Genomic DNA, 19,757 nt, shown 5'->3' on the forward strand with positions numbered 1-19,757 from the left:
AGTCAACTATAATTGATACAGTTATGTTAGTAATTCATAATGATATTCAATTTATACTTATGTATACTGATTGTATACATGTTTGGGAGAAATAAGAGATCTTTTTATGGGGTGTGCCCAATAAAACATTAAGAGAAAATAACTATTTTTCACTGTTCTGTGTTTTTGAAGCACAGTTTCTCTCTATAGATAGCCCCCTTGCAGTCAGAATATTCATACCCCTGCTGCCCAATAATTTTTTTGTGAATTAATGCTTTCCTAGGGAATGATTTGGTTATGGAAATCAGCATTTCATCCTGAAGGCTTGATAGTTTTGACTTCTTCCATCCACTTTTTGTGTACTTAGTGCAGCTTGTGTTGGGATACCCTTGACTTAATGTAGCTTCTTTTTGCTACAAGATGATTAAGATGAGTTCGGATTTCATTATCATTGTAGTTTGTTTAATAAAATTGAATTCTGACTACTGGGAAATATTCTATATACTACATAATGTGATCCTACTGTAGAATAGGTAGAGAGGGCATGGAAGCTGTGCTAATGACTTCCCAGTTACCACGTGCTCTGATAAAATGGCTGATAGCATAATTCTGGGAGGTTTAGGACAAATCCTATAATATTGATGGTTCATGAGGAGATGGGAATTTAAAGGCAGATGTTAGAGGAACCACATAGAATTTGCTAGTGCAATGTACAGAGGAGCCTGAAAATGACAACAGATTGTAAAGGATAAGAATACTATTCAAAGATGACATTTTTCTCTAGGTGAGGGAGATTGACAGAGTTTGGGACATTAACAGCCATGGGATTGGACCTTGATGTTCATTCCAAGAGGACGTTTGCTTTGTGTTTAGACTCCATATTTGTCTGAGCATATCCACATACCTAGAATTTTTCTGATTGGAGAACTTTATTTTTAGTGATAGTCAACATTCATTTCAAAGCTTATCTGTAGATCATTATTTGTCCTGTTCTTGTAAAGACCACAAACCTCAGAGATAATCATTTGAAGTATAGGTCTCAAATTTGCTGGACACCTATGAGTGCTATCTTAACAAACATGATTTATTTCATCTGTTCAGATATTTGCCCAGTTACAAAGCCAACTAAATAATAAGAAAAGAAAAATCAGGAGGAGGAGAAAGTGGATTTCAGAAATGGAGCAACAATGAAAATTGAGCAAATGGACTTCATTGCCTTTTTACATAAACAGACAGGCCTAGTATGTACTTTCCTAATTTTGGTTTTGACCATAGAATACAATAGTGTGTAGAGCTATGTTTCAGCTTCTTATGGGCTAGTTGACCCATCTCATTGTAAAGTTCTTCTGTCTATATAGAACTCATTTTATAAAGCCCTTAGATGAAGCAGAATAACAGGCGACCTTAATGAGTTATTTATATGAGCTATCCTCCATGTCTTTCATAGACTGTTTCATCAGAGCTCATACATGATTTCTTTGTTGTCTAGCTTTGTTCAAACCTAGTTGTCATCCCTTGGCCTTTTGTATCCCCCTTGCTTCTCCCATCTTTCCAGCTGAAAGTTAGATGGACATTTGGGAGTCCCCAGAGGGCAGTAATTTTTCATTCTTTGAATAGACTTTCTTTGGATATCATTCTCTAGTTGCTGGAGTAGAAGTGAGCTCATACAGAAGGTGGAGGGGGAGCAGGTCCTCAGCTCTCTTACGGCTCTTCCACCTGCCACTTAGTGGACCATGATGTGTGACGATGGTGCCATTCTTAGTGGTAGACTGAATCTCTCTTCCTTGGGAGAAAGGTGATAGGTCATTCTGTTCCCGTGCATGCTTTCCAGGAACATCATGATCTTGGGAGATGCTTTGCTTATGTGTGTGAGGTCTAGCTTAGAGAATGTTGGCAGTTGTTCCTCTGTAACCAGCCAGAGAACTTAAAGCTGTTATAGCTACTTCCATTGGAGTAAAAGGGTTAATAAATGTTTGAATACACCTGTCTGAAAGTGAAGGGAGGGGACATGAGAGTCATACTGGCATTGGTTTAGGAAATCGCTGTTGCTGTTTCAAGTGTGTTTGCTGCTGTTTATTTGTTTATATTTGTTTTGTGGTGCTGGTTTGCTTGGGAACCTAATAAGTATAGCTGACCAGAACTTTGAATCATTTGACCAACTGGCCTTTTTAATACCTAAAAGGAAGAAGCTCCTGAAAGCACTAGAATACTAGTCCTATGTATGTGGATCTATTTCGGTTTGGGTTTTAAACTAACAGTAAGGGAGGAAACTCTGAATCTGGTTCACACGGTCAGAAAATGGCATCCTGAGCAGATCTTTTAGTCCACCTTCCATGCCTTTTGCAGAAGTGTACCTCAGTAGAAGCATTTCTGTAAGGCCTTGCTAGCTCTGGCTGCTCTGACTTCTGACTACTTATGGGCAAGGTTGGGTTGTGTTTTTGTTTATAAGCCAGGAAAGCTAGCTCTCCATCTCTTTGGCCTGTTCTGAGTGGCTGGTTAGATACAGTTAGGTACTAACTTCAAGGAGTCCATCCTTCCTTCCTTTGCCATGCCTGCTTTTCACCATGTCACAGGACGCTAAAAAATAACTTGTGAATGAAGAATAGCAGTCTCTGAGAGGCAAGTCCTTATTCTCTTTCACGGATAAATTAGAGCCTAAGTTAGTTTTGTTTTTTTTTTTAATTTTGATTTTTGAGACAATAAATCTTAAATCTTGCTAGCATGGGTTTAATCCTTCCTGCTCAGGCTTTGGGGTAGCTAATGGTGGTCCCTCAGGTGCATGACAAGAAAGAAGCAAAACTGGACTGCATCCTGGATAATTCAGAAAGATAGTTTCCCATGAGAGTTTTAGCTGTCTGTATTTAGAACCTTGATGTTTGTGCCTGTTTAATTCTTATTAAACCTTCATAGATTCCTAGAAAGGTTATGGAGACAACCACTTTCTAAGGTTGAGTACAACAGGAATTTTATGATTTCATAGATTCCCAGGCTCGGGCCAGGCTGTGGGGCTCCTGAAAATCTTTAGGATCAATAGACTTACTTCAACTTCTACAATTTTGCATTTATTGGTATTTATATCCCTATAAATGCTTCAAAGTCGCAACATGGGAATTGTCTCATTCAGAAACTAACATTAGAAGATAGCAGGGGGAACTGGTGGCTCTGATTTTTATGAGCTCTCTAGGAAACTCTAACAAACAAGGCCCATGGTTTGAACATTATGGATTTTAAATCTTTCTGATAGATAAGGGATTTACAGAACTTCTGTTGTTCCATGGAATCACTAGGGTGGGTGGTTGACAAAACACAGATATATAGTCACCAGGAGCTACTGATCTGATCACTGACAGACCCAGACCAAGGAGAATGCTACTCTAACAGCTGCCAGTAGTGGATCTTAGGTAGTTGCCCTTATGTAAGAAGCCTGGGTCAGTGAGCCTTCATAATTCATGTGTGGGTATACTCATGCTTATTTCCAAATAACTGTTGATGCAAATAACAAGACCTCTATTATGGGTTATATTACATAATCTTCACAGTAGAGCAATGTGCATTCAATAAATAAAATGCTGGATTTAATGAAGAAACAATAAATGTTTTCCCTTGCAGAGTTAGCTCCTTTTCAGAGTATTTATAGATTCCCGGGTACTTCACAAGTAAAATAACATTGTTTCCTATGTATCCTTTGTGGTTGTTTGTGGCCCATGCACTTAGGATGGGTCTTCATGGTAGTCAGTGGAGACGCTATTGTGATAAAAGATACTTTTGTGATTCGTTATAAAGTCCTATCACCTGCACCTGTCCCTGACTGTTCACCCTTTCTTAGTATCTATTTTTTAAGCTTTTTGCCTAGGCCTCCGCTCAAATGTCAGTTTGTTACATTATTGTAAGAACCATAACATGCTATAAATAGTTTTTAAAGAAAGCATTTCTTAGCCGGGCAGTGGTGGCGCACACCTTTAATCCCAGCACTTGGGAGGCAGAGGCAGGCGGATCTCTAAGTTCGAGAGTTCGAGGCTAGCCTGGTCTACAGAGTGAGTTCCAGGACAGCCAGGGCTACACAGAGAAACCCTGTCTCGAAAAAAACCAAAAAACAAAACAAAACAAAAAAAGAAAGCATTTCTTGTCTGCAACCTTAATTTAGGAATATTTGACCTGTAAACTAAATGTTGTCCCACAGCCACAGCTACATGAAAGCAGTATATAGGCTTGCCAAAAACCTGCTCAGATTTGGGGGTGGTGGAGCAGATTTGTAACAAACTGTCAAAACCAAACAATACTTTAGTGTTCTTCACTAAGCAGTGTCTTGAGAGAATTGTGAAGTTTGTATTGTCTACAAACCACCCTGATCCACAAAGTCAAGTGAACTGTGAAGGTGAAGGCTAACACCACCTCTCACTTCTGTACTTTGTTCTCTGAGTATTAAGGAACATTGATCCACCAGCAGCAAAGGGGATACTGTATGGAGGGTTAATTATAGCTAGTGAGTGCTATTGATGCTATCAATCAGTGAGACTGGAGGAAAGGGCTTGGTGCCAGAACATTCTGTGTAATTAAATACCACAGGATGGGATTCTGAAGGTGAAGTCAGGTCTGAAGAGGACGATTTATCTCAAAACAAAGATGAAGATGGCACACTCCCTTCTCACTTCTCCCTTAAAGTTTCTGGAGATGTTCCGTGGATGTCTGTGATGGCATCTCTTTTTTTTTTTTTTTGTCCTGTGAAGGTTGTCATGTTTTCTATAAAACTTCTCTTGTAAAATCTTTACAACTGCCATGAGACAAGCTTTAGGAGTACAGTAATTATTTTTGTTAAAGCACTTTGTGGGGAAATATGTAGCTCAGGTGGCTAATAGACATTTGGAGAATGGAGGATCTTATCTTTGAATGAAACCATTAGTCTTGCAAATAAGTTCATTTAAAGAAAGTTTTCCCATGGTTATTCTCCAATGTGTGATCATGTTGAGAGTGAGAGCATTATCTTACTGTTTTGAGATATTCCCCATAGGCACCGAATACATTTCTCACATTCATATAACTTCAATTGTGTCTACAAAACACATGTTGGAGAGCTTCCCACCGCTCCATGGGAAGCAAGGCATATTTTTATATTAATTTCCCTCTTGTCATGCCACATGCATGTCTTTCTCACACAGGTTCTCATGATGTCATATTTAAAAGTATTGTAGGCAAGTCCAGAATGTCTCCTGCAACTGATAGGAGAGTTCTGTTTGTTCCTTTGATTGTTGTTATTTTAAATGGTTATACAGTGTGTACTGATAGAGGCTTACTACAGACAGACAACCCATGGGGGAAAATTAGTTTTGAAACTATTAGCAAGAAAATGTGTGTACATGTACCCAATAAGACCCCCAAATATGTCTTGGATGTTGTATGATTTACTTACAATAAAGATAAGGAGCTGACATTATATTTATTTTTAAAAGTGTGCTTTTGTATTTTCAGATACTTTTTAATTAAAAGAAATTAAGGTACTTGTCCAGGAAGGGGGCATGCACATGTCATAGCATGTATACAATGGTCTGAGGACCTCAATGCTAAGAATAATACTTGAGGTTTTCTTCCATTAATTGGGGATGTCCATACTGGTGACATTCTTACTTGCTTTTTACATGCAGAAATATTTGAGAAACTTGAAAGACATTGTCTTTATCACATGCATTCTGTTTGTTGTTACTAACATGGATGATCCTTATTAAGCTATTTGCCTATATAGTCAAGGAGAAAGAACAGTAAAGGGGCCAGGATTCTATACTAGCTACCATACCCGAGAAAATAGAAATGTTTGGGCCCTCTTTTTAAACTGATATGCATGAATGGAGTTGGTTCCACTTAACTGTGCTTAGTGTCATGTTCAGAGGCTAAGTATATGCCATATGTAAAAGGAAGGCACATTTGTTATTTCTACAGTTGCTAGTTTGCTTGGCACAATCCTTGCAACCAGTATGCTTTTGTTTTCTTTGGCCCTTCCATGTTCTTAGTACTATCTGTCATTAACAGTGTATTCTGATCAGTTACTCTCATCTTTATGTTGGAGCTAAGGTCAATGGCCTTGACTTCTACTCAGTGAAATTTGAAATTGAGTAGCCTCCATAGTGTAAGCAACCAGTTGCCATTTAAATGGTGAATGATTTTCAAAAGAGGCAGAATCACTTAATATAGGAGAGCTTGCATTGTAGGTATACTGCAGTTGGTGTAATGTCAAGATCCTTCAATTTTCTTTTTTATTCTGCTGGCCTGCCTCCAAAAATTAGATTATTTTTTCACACACAACTTAAATAAATCTTGGACATTAGTAGTAGAAGAAATTTTGTACTTGTACTAACGAAGTCATACACTTTGATGTGTTTCATATTTTTTAAATACCCTTGAAGCAATGGCGCACGCCTTTAATCCCAGCACTTGGGAGGCAGAGGCAGGTGGATTTCTGAGTTCGAGGCCAGCCTGGTTACAAATGAGTTCTAGGACAACCAAAGCTACACAAAGAGAAATACTGTCTCAAATCTATACTCTTTAAACATTATTGTTATTATTATTATTATTATTATTATTATTATTATTATTATTATGTGTGCACACACATGGACGTGAGGGGACAACTGTGTGGAATATGTTCCCCCCTTCTGCCTTTATGTGAATTTCAGCGATTGCACTCATCAGGCCTGAATGACAAGTCCTTACACTGAGCTCTCTCATTCATCCATGTTTCATAGTTCTTACATATACATAAGAGAATATTTAATTTATCAAAGCAAAGTTCCATAGCTTCTTAGAGTATCTCTTCAGGTATCTCCTTGGCAACAGCTGCTGCTCATTCTCTCGTTGATTGCCATTTCACTAGTTATTTGTGAGTTCAAAGCCCATGTTTCAACAACCAGTATAATGAAAAAACACACAGAAAAGTCACATCTCTGAATGAAGTATCTGTATCTCTTCTCTGTGTTTTTGGACGAGCTACATATTTCTTGTTGTTCGTTTCTTTTGCTTTTTTTTTTCCAGACACAGTTTTTCTCTGAAGCTGTGGCTATTCTAGAACTGATTCTGTAGACCAGGCTGGCCTTGAACTCAGAGATCTGCCAGCCTCAACCTCCAGAAAGCTGAGATTAAAGGCATGTGCCACCACTATCGAGCGCACAGTTGCTTTTTCTAGAGAAATTGAATTAAATGATCTCTGTTGTCTCTTTATTCCCTCACCCTAACCCCACCAGCACCATATTATTCTGTTGAACATTCTTTCCTTCAGATATTTAAGTCCTCAATTTTAAAAGCTAAAACTTTCTATTAAACATGTTTAATAGACTTTTTTAGTCTCTTCTGTTGATAACACTTACTTGAACTTTTGGCATTTCATATCAGAAATGTGGCTTGTCCTACCCTTTAAAAAAATATTTTATAAACTCCAAGTTAATCTTTGATGGTTGCATACCATCTTCACCGCAACAAATGTGTGGTTGATACCAATGTATGCAAAGTAATATATTGGTAATTTCCTTATTTCAAGGTGTTATGTCACATAGGTATGCCCTGTTTCTGTCCAAATTTAAGAGCAGCACAATCAGTGCACTGTATGTACAGGCAGAGAGTCCTGGGAATCAGACTACAGTGGACAGGACCAGCAAGCATTGGCTTCATGGAGCAGTAAAAAGGATGCATATAAGAAGCTGGAAATGACTGAAATATAGGTGAGTTAGAGCAGCAACTTTTATTTAACAGAAGGAAGCCGAGGAGCAGGAAGCCTAGGAAAACTGTAGGTTATTTGAATTTATATAGAAAAAGTAGACAGTGCCCTGAGCATGAAGAAATGATAGGTTCCTCTAAAGGCCATAGGAAGTGCTCCAGGCATTTTAAACAGAATAACACCATCAAAAGTATTCCATGCTATCTCCGAACTCAGTTGAATTAAAGCAATCGTTATTAATCAGAACACACTGAGCAAATCTGTTTGAAGTAAAACTTGAAATTCTATTTTCCCCTCAGTGGCTGTGTTTTCTGATTTCTGTATCTTGGAATATTAAAATTAACTACACTAAAACTTTCATAAGCCTTTTGCTAGACAAGATTGCGTCCTTTGGTCCCATCGACTTTGCTGGAGCCAATCTTTACTCTGTACTGTTCTCTCACCTTCTCTCATTGTCCACCCATGGGAAAGCATGCCTTTCCTGAAAAGGGAATCTAGAACTATGATATGCATATGGCTTGATGTGTTCCGAGACATGCTCCTGGTAGTGTTTTGCATGTGGAAGCTGATCAAAGCTCACCTCTTCCCTTTGGGTACATTTTAAGGTCTGTGGCCTGAATTGTGTTTGGAGGCTGAATCCCTCTGTGCTAGCTCTGAGCCCTCAGGAGGAAGCTGTGCAGCAGCCAACTGTGGAGCCATCAAGCTGTGCTGGAGCCTCTGCTTCCACTGAGTATACTGAGGGCCAACTGGTATTTAGTGGGAGTCACTTTTTCAGAGAGTAACAATCAGGCTTTTGCTTTATGATATGAATAGCAATTAACTTGCAGTGTAAATGGGCATAATTATGACCTTTCCCACTCTTTTAAGTTAGAAAAAATTGAGTTAGGCTTTTTAAAAAAAATGTCTAAAGTAGAAAGTATCTAATTTCTAAGTTTAATGTTTGTAGTTCTGGGTCAGTAGTTGACAAATGGTAAAAGCTGTTCATGAGTGATCTTGTCAGTGGGTGATTTTTCAGATGTTCATAGTTTAAAAAGAAGCCAATTTGCTTTGTTCATTTCTGGATCATACCACTCTAATCTGTCAGTATTAAAGTCAGTATTTCTGATTTCCCATTGATGAGTCAGAGACAGGACAGTAGTACTTTGGACAGAATCATTTCAGATGGACTTCTATAGAATGCAATATAATGTTTTAAAGATATTAAGCTTCACGTTTAATGAAATACCAGTTCTTACCCCGAAGATATTAAAAGTTTCTTTTAATTTTGTGTATTTTGATTAACTTGTTTTGATAGCATACTCCTAGTATACATGTTATTCATCCTTGCATCTTTAATGTGTAATTAGTTTTAGCTCATGATGAAGAAATGGATTTTTAATTACAAAGAATATAGTGTATTTCAGAGTATTCCAATTTTGAGACCTAATTGCTCTGGTAAGCTTGTTTTGTTTTTTGCTTTCTCTGTCCAGTGTAGTCTCATTTGTGAAGAGCACTTTGGGAATGCCATTGGCTAGAGAGTCTCTCTGCCTGCTGCTTCCCTCAAGGAGCCTCAGTATTGCTTGTCTTGGTTTATTATATCACTTGTAGGCTTGTGAGAACTTCCAGAATAAACCTGAGTTTTAAATTGCTATCTTGGAGCAGATTGGTGTTCAGTTTTTGTACTCCCTGTATCATCTTTAAATATTTAAATTGCAGATGCTCTGGCTGCCTCTTAAATTAGATCCTTCGCTTAGTAGTTTTGACATTTCATAACCTTGTTCCTCAAGCATTAAATATTCACCTGTTTAAATGGCAGTGAAAATTTAAAATACAAACCTATATATTAATCCAATGACTGTAGTTTGGGGATCATCTCTGAATTACTGAATGAAAAAGCTATTGGTCCCATCAGGAAACGTACTACAGTTTCATTGTATTGAAGTATTTATACAGAATTCCTCATGTAAAGAAAACCCTCTTGAGTCTTCTCTGAGGGAATTCAGTTGTAAAGACCCACAAGAGTAGTTAACACTTTGAAGATGTGTTCCCACATCTTCAGTCCCAGTGTGGTTTTATAGGTGAGTATTGATGCAAGGCATCTGTAGAACTCCAGTTTCACAGCAAAATCAGAGTGATAACCATTGTTGATAATTACTAGGTAGAAAGATTGGACTGGTAACGGATTTAAATCCCCAAGGTGATCATCCTCATCTCTCTGTAAGACTTCCCACTGTGGTCTAAAGTGTACTTTGTATTTATAATCCTCTGAGATTGAAGAACTGTTTACCTTTTCTTGGAAGGCAGGATGTTGACAATGATATCCCTGCCCAAGTAGAGGAAAGGGGAGCTGCTTTAATTCTAAGAAACTTACAGATGTAGGATTCAACCTGGTGCATTATAGGAAAAGGGTCAGCCCAAGTGCCCCTTGTTATACTTCCTGGAAATTCCTAGGGGTAGTGTTCTTTATTTGTATGGATTAGAGTATAATAAAGCATACTTTAATTATGATAAGCAGTTTCTAAAGTTAATCTCAAGTAGGGACCACTATTTTTAAGGAAAGCTACTTTGAAATACATTAATGCATGTGACATAAAAATAACTGGTTTAGTGGCATCTTTTCTGCTGTCTTTGCTTAGTTTGTATGTGTGCTTTAAGAAAGAGACTAGAGTTACTTAAAAATTCTGAACTCTTATAATAACTGAACTGACAAGCTAGTTCCCATAGTATGATACTGTGGAAAGAAAGCTGGGCCAGGATTAAAAGGCAGGGAGCCAGGGAGATCAGTTGGTGAATCTAGAACTCAGCACCAGCTATGCATGACCTTAGGTATGAGATTTGTCTTATCTTTACCTCTTCTGTTGGCTAGAATCTATTCTTTTATTTGTGTGTCCTGACTGCCTTACAAGATGGACAAAGGCACAGAACGAAAACTATTTGATAATGCTTTATAACTGGTAAAACAACAAACAAACAAACAAACAAACAAAAAACCCTTAAGCCTGAATGTGACTTTATTGTTAAGCAGTGTTTGTTACCAGTTCTTTGACAGCATTATAGGAAACGCCATTTTAACATGACTAGGAGATAAAGAAATAATGTGAATTTAAGTTTGTGTATTAAGCCTGGTATGGAGGTTCAAACATCTCAAACCAAATATCCACAAGGCTGAGGCATGAGGATTGCCTTAAGTCTGAGGTGAGCCTGGACTATATAGTGAGTCCCAGGTCAACCTGAGCTAAAGAGTGAAATCTTATCTCAAAAGCCAAACCAAACAATGGCAAAAGCAAGCACACAAAAGAATGGATACTGAGGGGAGGGCCACTGATCTCAGTATGCTTTCAGTTTTTACATAATCACTAAATATAAGCCCTTTATTCTAAATATACTTCAGGATAACTTAAAACACTGCACCCACACATGTCTGAAATGTACAAAGCAGTGAATGTCACTGCATGAGTAAATGACTCTGGAAAGCTGACATGGACTTGGTTACTCTAAACTTGATTATGTAGGTCTTTCTGGGCATACTCGGATGCACGTAGAGGTGGATATTTATAACATGGCCACACTAATTTTTAGACACTTAAAAATGCCATTCATGCTAAAAGATACTTATTTATTCCTAAGAACTACTTTTAAAAGGTAAAAATTATGTGGTTTATGCGATGTAGTAAGATTAGGGACCTTGTCTCAAGTTAACAGGGTAATAAAGTGAACCTAGTTTTGAACTCAGGCTCACTGATTGGAGAATTGTCACTTTGCATCACTGTGACACTCCCTGCCTTTTGCTAAGCTGGAGCCTCCTGCCTATCTCTCCTTGCTTTATCACTTACCAACAAGACATAAATGCTTATGCTTGCCCTGTAGCCCATGGTGAGTGGCTCTCTCACAAAGAGAGCACTTCAGTCACATAGTCTAGAGCAAAGTGACTGCTGACTGGCTCCCTGCTACAGAAATAAAGCCATGAAATCCTCAATATGGAAATGGGCCAAGTGCCGGATTGTGTAGCTTCCTTAGATGATTGCAAATCAGTCTAGAAAAGAGCCTTGGGTATTCATGTATTCTCACCAATAGATTCAGACATGCTTCAGAGTTTATGGTGTCATAGGTACAGAAGTCCCAAGGTTAGATTTTTGATTACTTGAAGTTTTCCTCCTTTTTTATTTTGTATTTATAAGTCTTCATTACAATGTAGCTAGGTATAGAGAGAAAAGAGTGTATGTGAATATTCTCTCTTCACTACTGTCCCAGATTCCTTTATGGAGGACAGGACAGTATAATGTGACTTTCAAATAAGCCCTTGGAGCAGTATCTGTATTTCCAGTTGTTAGCGAGCAAACTGATTGAGTAAAGACAGGAGTATTATAAGCCTTGTTTTGGAGCAAGGGTAAAAGATACCAAGAACTTCATAAATTAATATAAAAGATGGCCAGGGTTTGCTTTTTGTTTTATTTTCTGAAGTATTATTAAAAAGTAATAAAAATCTACAAGCATAAACCAAAAAGAAAATGGTTGATGCTTTTTTTTTAAAATACTAGTTTTGATAAAAAGATTCTAAATTGTTGTAGTAAACCTGATTAAAGGAGGTTACTACTAGGTAACGTGACTAGGCTGAAGTAATCATACTATGCTAGTCTTATTAGGTCAGTCTCAGAGTTGGAAGTTTTGGTTACTTTCAATGAATATGTAGGAGACAGGCTGGTGTCCATGCAGTTGGCCAGTTCTGAAAAGATCACAGGTAAACCAAAAGAGAGCATGATTGGAAACCACTTATACACACAGCTGTCTAAATAATGTCTATATGATATGGGCAAAGCAGGTATGAATTTCAGGTCCCATGAGATGTTGAACTGTGTCACAAATGCTCTGGTCCAGTTTGTTGTGGACTCATGTGATCATTAAGGTAATGGATAGGCTTTGTTTTTGTTTTGTTTTGTTTTGTTTTTTTGTGGTTTTTTTGAGACAGGGTTTCTCTGTGTAGCTCTGGCTGCCCTGGAATTCACTCTGTAGACCAGGCTGGCCTCGAACTCAGAAATCCACCTGCCTCTGCCTCCCAAGTGCTGTGATTAAAGGCGTGCGCCACCACTGCCCGGCCTGGATAGGCTTTGTTTATTACATATTTTCACTTTGGCTACATGTTGGTTGTTGGCTAAACACTGAGGCTCCAGTGATGAGCAAGACTTGAACAGTGAAGATTATAAACTAATACAGATGTTTTGTCTGCCATCTTGTATAATTTGGGATTCTTGCATTAAAAGACTTCTTCAGGTACCAGGGAGGGAGAAAGATTGTAGGAGCCTGTGGAGATGAACAACTCCAAAGAAACAGTGTTTTCCATGCACCACAGGATGATAACACATCCATGTCACAGATCATAGACACTGCGGCAGCATGCACAAGACTCTTCCATGTTCAAGCTAGACAGAATCCCAACATGGAGAAAGGGAAATAAGCACAAAGTACCACCTCCAACCAAGAGCAACTTATAATTGATACTTGCTGTGAGCAGGAAAATCCTTTTTATACAATGGAGTGGTGCTGGGTATATCAACCACACTCCAGGGCAGGCTTGGAAGTATTGTCCAACACAAAAGGACTCTGTTTACATTTGCGGGCTTGTTTGTTTGTTTGTTTGCTAGATTTTGTTTGTTTTGAGAGAGAGAAAGAACTTGAAGTTGGGTGAGTAGGGAGAAGGGATCTGGGAAGAATTGGGAGAGGGGAAAGAATATGATGAAAATACATGATATGAAAACTTAAAAAATAAAGTTAAAGGAGACTTTTTGAAAGAGCATTAAGTAGCAGATGAAGACAGTGAAACATTTGGGGTATAAAAAAGAAGGTTATGAAAACTCGTGGATGAGAAGACTATGGACTGTGACTCCCTCCTGTATGTAAATCTCCGGTTCATGTGAGAATGGCATTGACATAAATGATAAGAAGTCCTCCCCTCATAAGAGCTACACATTGTTAAATTGATGTCACCATCTCTGGAGATGTAGAGGGTAGAAAACAAGTGATAAAAATGTATCCAATGAGTTAAAAATATGTACACTTGGAATGATTGCTCCCAAATCTCTTGCCTCTCCATTGCCCCAACTGAGGACAACTTAACTTCTCTTAGTGTGCCGTGCTGTGTGTGCCACTGACCTGGCTCAAGACCTCACAGGGGCCATAGGAGTTCTCACACAGAGAAATTGGCATTCCTCCTTTTCTGAACCCTAACCCTCAATGAATCAACAGCACCCACTTATATTAAGGCAGTGCTTGCTCTCTGCCCCTTATGGAGCAGTTGTGGAGGTTTCTGAAAGGAGTCAATATACCAATGTGCTTAACCTTATTCCCCTTTTCAGGTTTCCTATGCTCGCCCAAGTTCAGCTTCTATCAGAGATGCAAACTTATATGTCAGTGGGCTTCCAAAAACCATGACCCAGAAGGAGCTGGAGCAGCTGTTTTCACAGTACGGGCGCATCATTACTTCTCGAATTCTTGTCGACCAGGTCACTGGTAAGTAGGCAGTGGTTCTGGACAGTCTTGTGCACCCTGACGGGCAGATTGTGAAATATTCTGTCTCCTCACACAGCAGTCTTGCCTCTAGAACACATCAAAGGTATATGTGGGCCAGAAAATGCAATTTTCTGCTGGAATTGTTCATAAATATGCATGGACAGAAATAGATTGTGGAGTGGAGTGAGCAGGTTTGAGTCATTTCCACCCTGAAGGTGCAGGTTTGAAGCCTGTTTCATGGCTTGTAATAAATTTATAGATGCTATAATCTTCATTTTCAAGCCTCTATGTGAAAAAAGCCCCTATCCCCCTTATAAACAATCTTATTTTTGTGAAAAGCAAAATTTACTGCAGCAGTATGCAGCTGGTTCTCTGAGCAAAGATGAGGCTGAATCCACTCTGGTAATTGCTGTGAAGGCAGTTTTCCAGGGCTCTGCTGTGCCGTAGAAGCATACGTAAGGGGATGAAATTTGAGTGGTAGCAATTTGTTTTATGCCCAATGTAACTTTTGACCAAATGAAATGAGAATAAGATGTTCATTAGAACTTTGTACATAAGGACCATTTTTTGCCAACATTGTTAGCTAATGGAAAGCTGTTGATATGGATTGGATTACAGATTTTTAAAATAAGATACACATAGATTTTTTTCTATTATAAAAGCAATACTTGCCCTTTTCAGAATATTTTAAAGCTGAAGAAACATGGAATGGAGGGAGCAGAAAGTTACCTGGGGTGCCTTATTTCCAAGCTACCCATATTGCAATATCGTGTATTACAATGTGTGAGTTTTTATTGTAGAGAAAGGAGCGGATTAACTCTAGAATAAAACCAGGCCACATTTTTAATCTTCAAGTGGAGATCAGTTCGGTTGTTGTGAATTTGAGCAGAGCAGTGTAGGCTTTTCCATTCTGTGCTGTTAATTGCCTTCACAGGAAGTGCTTTTCATAGACTTCTGGCGAGAAAAGCAGCAGTGTATACACTTCCTGGGGGAGTGGCCTGTAGATTGTGCTGCTGTGAGAAAGTCTGAGAGTGTATAAGACTGCATGTGCTGCAGTAACTACCCTGTAATCCTCCTGACACATTCTGCACATGGATATATTGCACACACTGTTTATTAATGGGGCAAAATAGAAACCCAAATGTAACAAATCAAACAGAATGTATTCTAAGCAACAGAATTAGCTTTTTGTTCATAGCATTAATTTTTTTTTAAAGAATTTAGTTCTTAATGAGAAATTGGTGGCTTGAGAGTAGACTTCCTATGTGACAGGAAAATCGTGTCTCTTCCCATTAATGATGGCCAGAGAGTGAAGGGTGATGGGTGAACATACTTAGTATTTCTTGAGTGTGCCTATCAGCAACCTGTTGAAACTTTGCTAGAACTACAAATTCTGGGGTCCTACCCTCAATGTACTCAATCCTGAGGATAGACATTTTACACTTCCCAGTCCCCCCACAACCCCCACCCCACACACACACCTTAAGTAGCCCCACCTGTGTGGATGCCATTTTTAAACCTGTGCTTTCCTAATGGAACAGCCAAGAATTTTAGTATTTTATTTACCTCTGCTCTGTGTGTACATGTTTGTTTTGTTACACCCTGCTCTTTCTTTTTTCTTTTTCTTCATCTTTTTTTTTGAAATTCAAGATCTCACTCTATGACCCAAGCTGCCAAGCTGGCGTCTCACACTTGTAGCAAACTTCTTCAGCCTGCTGAGTGATAGAAGTATTCGAGCTTCAATGTTCGCTCTCGATAGGAGCTTGTAGAGAGAGGCAAGGGAAAGAACTGACTACAAGTCAGTTCTTTATACTTACAACTTTCAAAAAGTGGAAAAAAGTGAAGCTCAGCAGCTTTGGTGTTCAGCCTTCAGGTGTTGACTGTGTACTGTGTGTGTGTGTGTGGCTTAAGTAGAAAATTGAAGTGACAGCGTATCAGATGAAGCATACATGGAGACAGCACCTTATCTACCTTAAAGTCTTTTTTTTTTTTTTTAAGATTTTATTTATTTATTTTATATATATGAGGAATACACTGCAGCTGTCTTCAGACCCACCAGAAGAGGGCATCAGATCCCATTACAGATGGTTGTGAGCCACCATGTGGTTGCTGGGAATTGAACTCATGACCTCTGGAAGAGCAGTCAGTGCTCTTAACCGCTGAGCCATCTCTCCAGCCCCCTTATCTACCTTAGAAAAGCCTGAGCCTTCTCTGGATTCAATCGTAAGGCAAACAGACCACCCATTTCTTTTTGAGAAGGTGCTCTAAGTTACGATGGTCTAGGTCTCCTCAGCAGCCCCTCCTTTCTTCATTGGTCCACTTTGAATTATCTATACTTTCCTACCTACTAGTCTAAAACGTGGTCCTACAAGAACCTGGCTGGTTGCCCAGAAGGCATTTCTCCACAGCTGCCTACTTTGTGTTGACCAGCTGTGATGATCTGCTCACCTGCCTATGTCAATTACATGAAATGAACTGAGATACATGGTGCAGTTTCAAATGTAAACCTGAAAAGGCCTTGTTCATGCCCTGTTTGCCATTGTTGTCAAAGAACAGAGAGAGAATGGCCTTCCATACTTAAGAGGAATGTTGGAGGAACCAGGAAGTTTACAGTTCTACTGATTTAACTTTAGTCCATGCTGCATTACTTCTGTAAGATAGCTAAAGGGAGGAACAGGGGAACTTCAAAGACTATGAAGACCCTCTTCAGATTCTGCTTTCTTGAGAGACCTTCATGCTGTATGATATGATTACACGAATGCATTACTTAGAATTTTATTTGAGCTATATATGCTCTCTAGTGTTTTTAGCAAATGCCTATTTTTGTTCTTATTCCAAGGAAGGGCCTGCCTGTATGATAGCATGATTCCATAAGTGGTACTTGGGCATTCAGATAGTGTTAGAGTGCCCAGGAGGCAAGGAGGAATGCAGGGGAAGAAAGCATGGGCTTATGTACTCTGTACTTTATCGGTTTCTTGACAAGCACATGATAGATAGTGAGACCTCACATTGTATAGGTTATTACATGCATTTTAAAAAGGTGGAAAATTGAGATTATAAGTTGAATTGCTAAGGTAAAATTTTCTTCATGATGTGATTTTTGTGGCAAATGTTGTATTTGGGTGAAAAGATGTTAATGAGAAGGAAAAATTAATTTATCCTTTCTTCTCTTCTTCCCCTCTCCTGCTCCCTCTTTCCCAAATCTTTACTTAAATCTACCTTAGGCATATCAAGGGGTGTAGGGTTTATTCGATTTGACAAGCGGATTGAGGCAGAAGAAGCTATCAAAGGCCTAAATGGCCAGAAACCTCCTGGTGCCACAGAGCCAATCACTGTAAAGTTTGCTAATAATCCAAGCCAAAAAACCAATCAGGCCATCCTTTCCCAGCTGTACCAGTCTCCAAACAGAAGGTACCCAGGACCGCTAGCTCAGCAGGCACAGCGTTTTAGGTAAGTCTGGTCTAGTTCTTGTGCCCAGCTACTAAACTGGAGGAGAATGTGCAGGTTTACTGTCAAGTAATTGTGTCAATAAGATCTCTGCCTTGAGTTTGTCTTTACTGGTGTTTTCTTTCTTTCTTTTTCTTTTTCCTTAATGGGCACAGAGAAAACATACTTGGGGAAAGAGCAACTTTTGTTGTTACTGAAAGTGAGGGCAATTAACTCTAAGAGCAGTTCTCCTCCAGGAGTGATTCTGCCTCCAAGAGACATTTGGCAAAGTGTAGAGTCATTTGTGATGGCATTATTTGGGTGGAGATGTGACTCACACCCAGTGGGTAGAGTCCAGGGATGCTGTTAAGCATCCTGAGGTACAGGAAACCCAGCAGCCACAGGTTACTGGGCCCAAAGAAAAATTCAAGAAAACCAGGCCTGCAGACTGAGGTCTGATGTGCAATTTTCTTTTTATTACTCTTTTCTTGTAAAGAATTTATTTTTGTGTTTGAGCTATCAAGTAGAGTTCTTTCAGTTAGCTTTGTTTTATAATATAGGCATTGTTAAAGATATATGACTGATATGAATGCCTTAAGTTTCTTCAAGTGGGTTCCTATTTCCCTTTGTTATGTCTTACAGTTTAGAGGTTGACATAGCTCTAATGGTTCAGAGAGGAAATCTATTAAAATTTCTAGGCCATGGTTTTTGCAACTGTGTCTCTTCTTCTTCCTTTCCCTTCTTACACTCCCCTCCTCTCTTCCTCTTCTTCCTCCTCCTCCTCCTTCTTTCTTTCTTTTCAGCTCTTTAAAAATTTAAAAGTCATTAGCTGCTGTGTTGTACTGAAAGTAGTGTCCGTCCGGATTCTGCCTCTGGGTGGTAATTCACTGATGCATCAACCCAAACCTAAAATCACTGTGTTACTGAGGTGCATAAATAGCCCAAGTTCTCAAGTTATCTAGTTGTTGAAAAAACAAGCAGACCAGGAGACATTCAGAGCATACGTATGTACTTTGTGTGAAAAAAGAGCGACTTGAGATTTAGTTAGGAACATTGAATGTCTGGTTTTATGAACAAGTCACCCAGTTTTTATTTACCACTCAGCCACATGATATGATATAGCATATTGTATCTAAGCTAATTTTTTATAAGTACATATAAATCTATATTCTTTCTTTTCTGAATAGTTGAGTACCAAAACACATAATTATAAACTTAGTAAGCTAGGGGAATTAACTTACATATTTTCTAGGCTTGGTCACATACATTTCCCCCCATTGGTATAATAGAGTATAGAAAAGAGAGGAAATTTTTTAAAAATCAACTTAAAATTTCTCCTTGTAAAAGCAGTTAAGTATTTTACTTAGGTATGAAAAGAAATTTCTGTTAATGCCAGGTTGAATACCTACTTAAGCTGGCAATCACTAAGAGAATGATACCATTGTCAAAGTCCATACTGATGAAGATGACCAGCTCCCTGGTTCATTGAGTTCAGCTGCTGTAATTTTGAGAGAAAAAACATTGAGGAAAACAAAATGTGTATCACCTTTGACCTTGGTGACAAGTAATGGCAACTGAATGAGAGGCAAGGCTCATGAGCTACTTGATTATTTCCTTCTGCAGAAAAAAGGCTCAGAGCACCCCTTTCCAGTGCTGCATGTATGCCTGCGCTAATGCCTCTTTTTCTAACTCTATTCACTTGTAAATGTTTCTGAATATAGTACAGTTGAACCCCAGTGACTTTCAGCTATGTTTCCTAGTCATCCTGTCCAGTTAGCTTTCCTTAGCTGTTAGTAGAAAGCCGTACTGCCTTGCATTGTTGCTTTAGAGTTTTCAATTAAAACCTTAGTAGTGTTGTTTGTTGGTTGCTATTTATTAGAAAAGTGCTCTTAGATTCTCAGGACTATGTCAGAGGACCCATAGGCAGCAGTAAGAGTCCTGGTCTCTGGCAGCATGTGTTGGATGTTGGGTACCACAGCATCTCACTCAATCTTCTGTCCCCTTTACATGCCTTTATTTTTGATAAGGTAAAGTTTTCCAAGGTTGATACCATGATTAAATTTAAAACCTTTTATCTTCTGTACATCCTATATTACAAAAAGTTTTAATAGTATGTATTATCATTACTTCTGAGATTCTATGGCCTTTACAGAGGGGGGAAAAACATTGT

The 19,757-nt window shown here is 38.7% G+C and overlaps 1 protein-coding gene across 12 annotated transcripts in view; it reads left to right on the plus strand.

Annotated features, from left to right (window-relative positions):
• Window positions 1-19,757, plus strand: part of Elavl2 (ELAV like RNA binding protein 2) — a 152,377-nt gene that overhangs the window by 124,770 nt on the left and 7,850 nt on the right. For all 12 annotated transcript variants that reach the window (XM_028773336.1, XM_028773330.1, XM_028773332.1 and 9 more), the window contains 2 exons: window positions 14,008-14,161; window positions 17,386-17,611. In XM_028773336.1, coding sequence (XP_028629169.1) covers window positions 14,008-14,161; window positions 17,386-17,611 — 380 coding nt within the window. The remainder of the gene's footprint in view (window positions 1-14,007; window positions 14,162-17,385; window positions 17,612-19,757) is intronic.

The sequence above is a fragment of the Grammomys surdaster genome, unplaced genomic scaffold, assembly GCF_004785775.1.
Source record: "Grammomys surdaster isolate TR1022 unplaced genomic scaffold, NIH_TR_1.0 225, whole genome shotgun sequence".
Lineage (NCBI taxonomy): Eukaryota > Metazoa > Chordata > Mammalia > Rodentia > Muridae > Grammomys > Grammomys surdaster.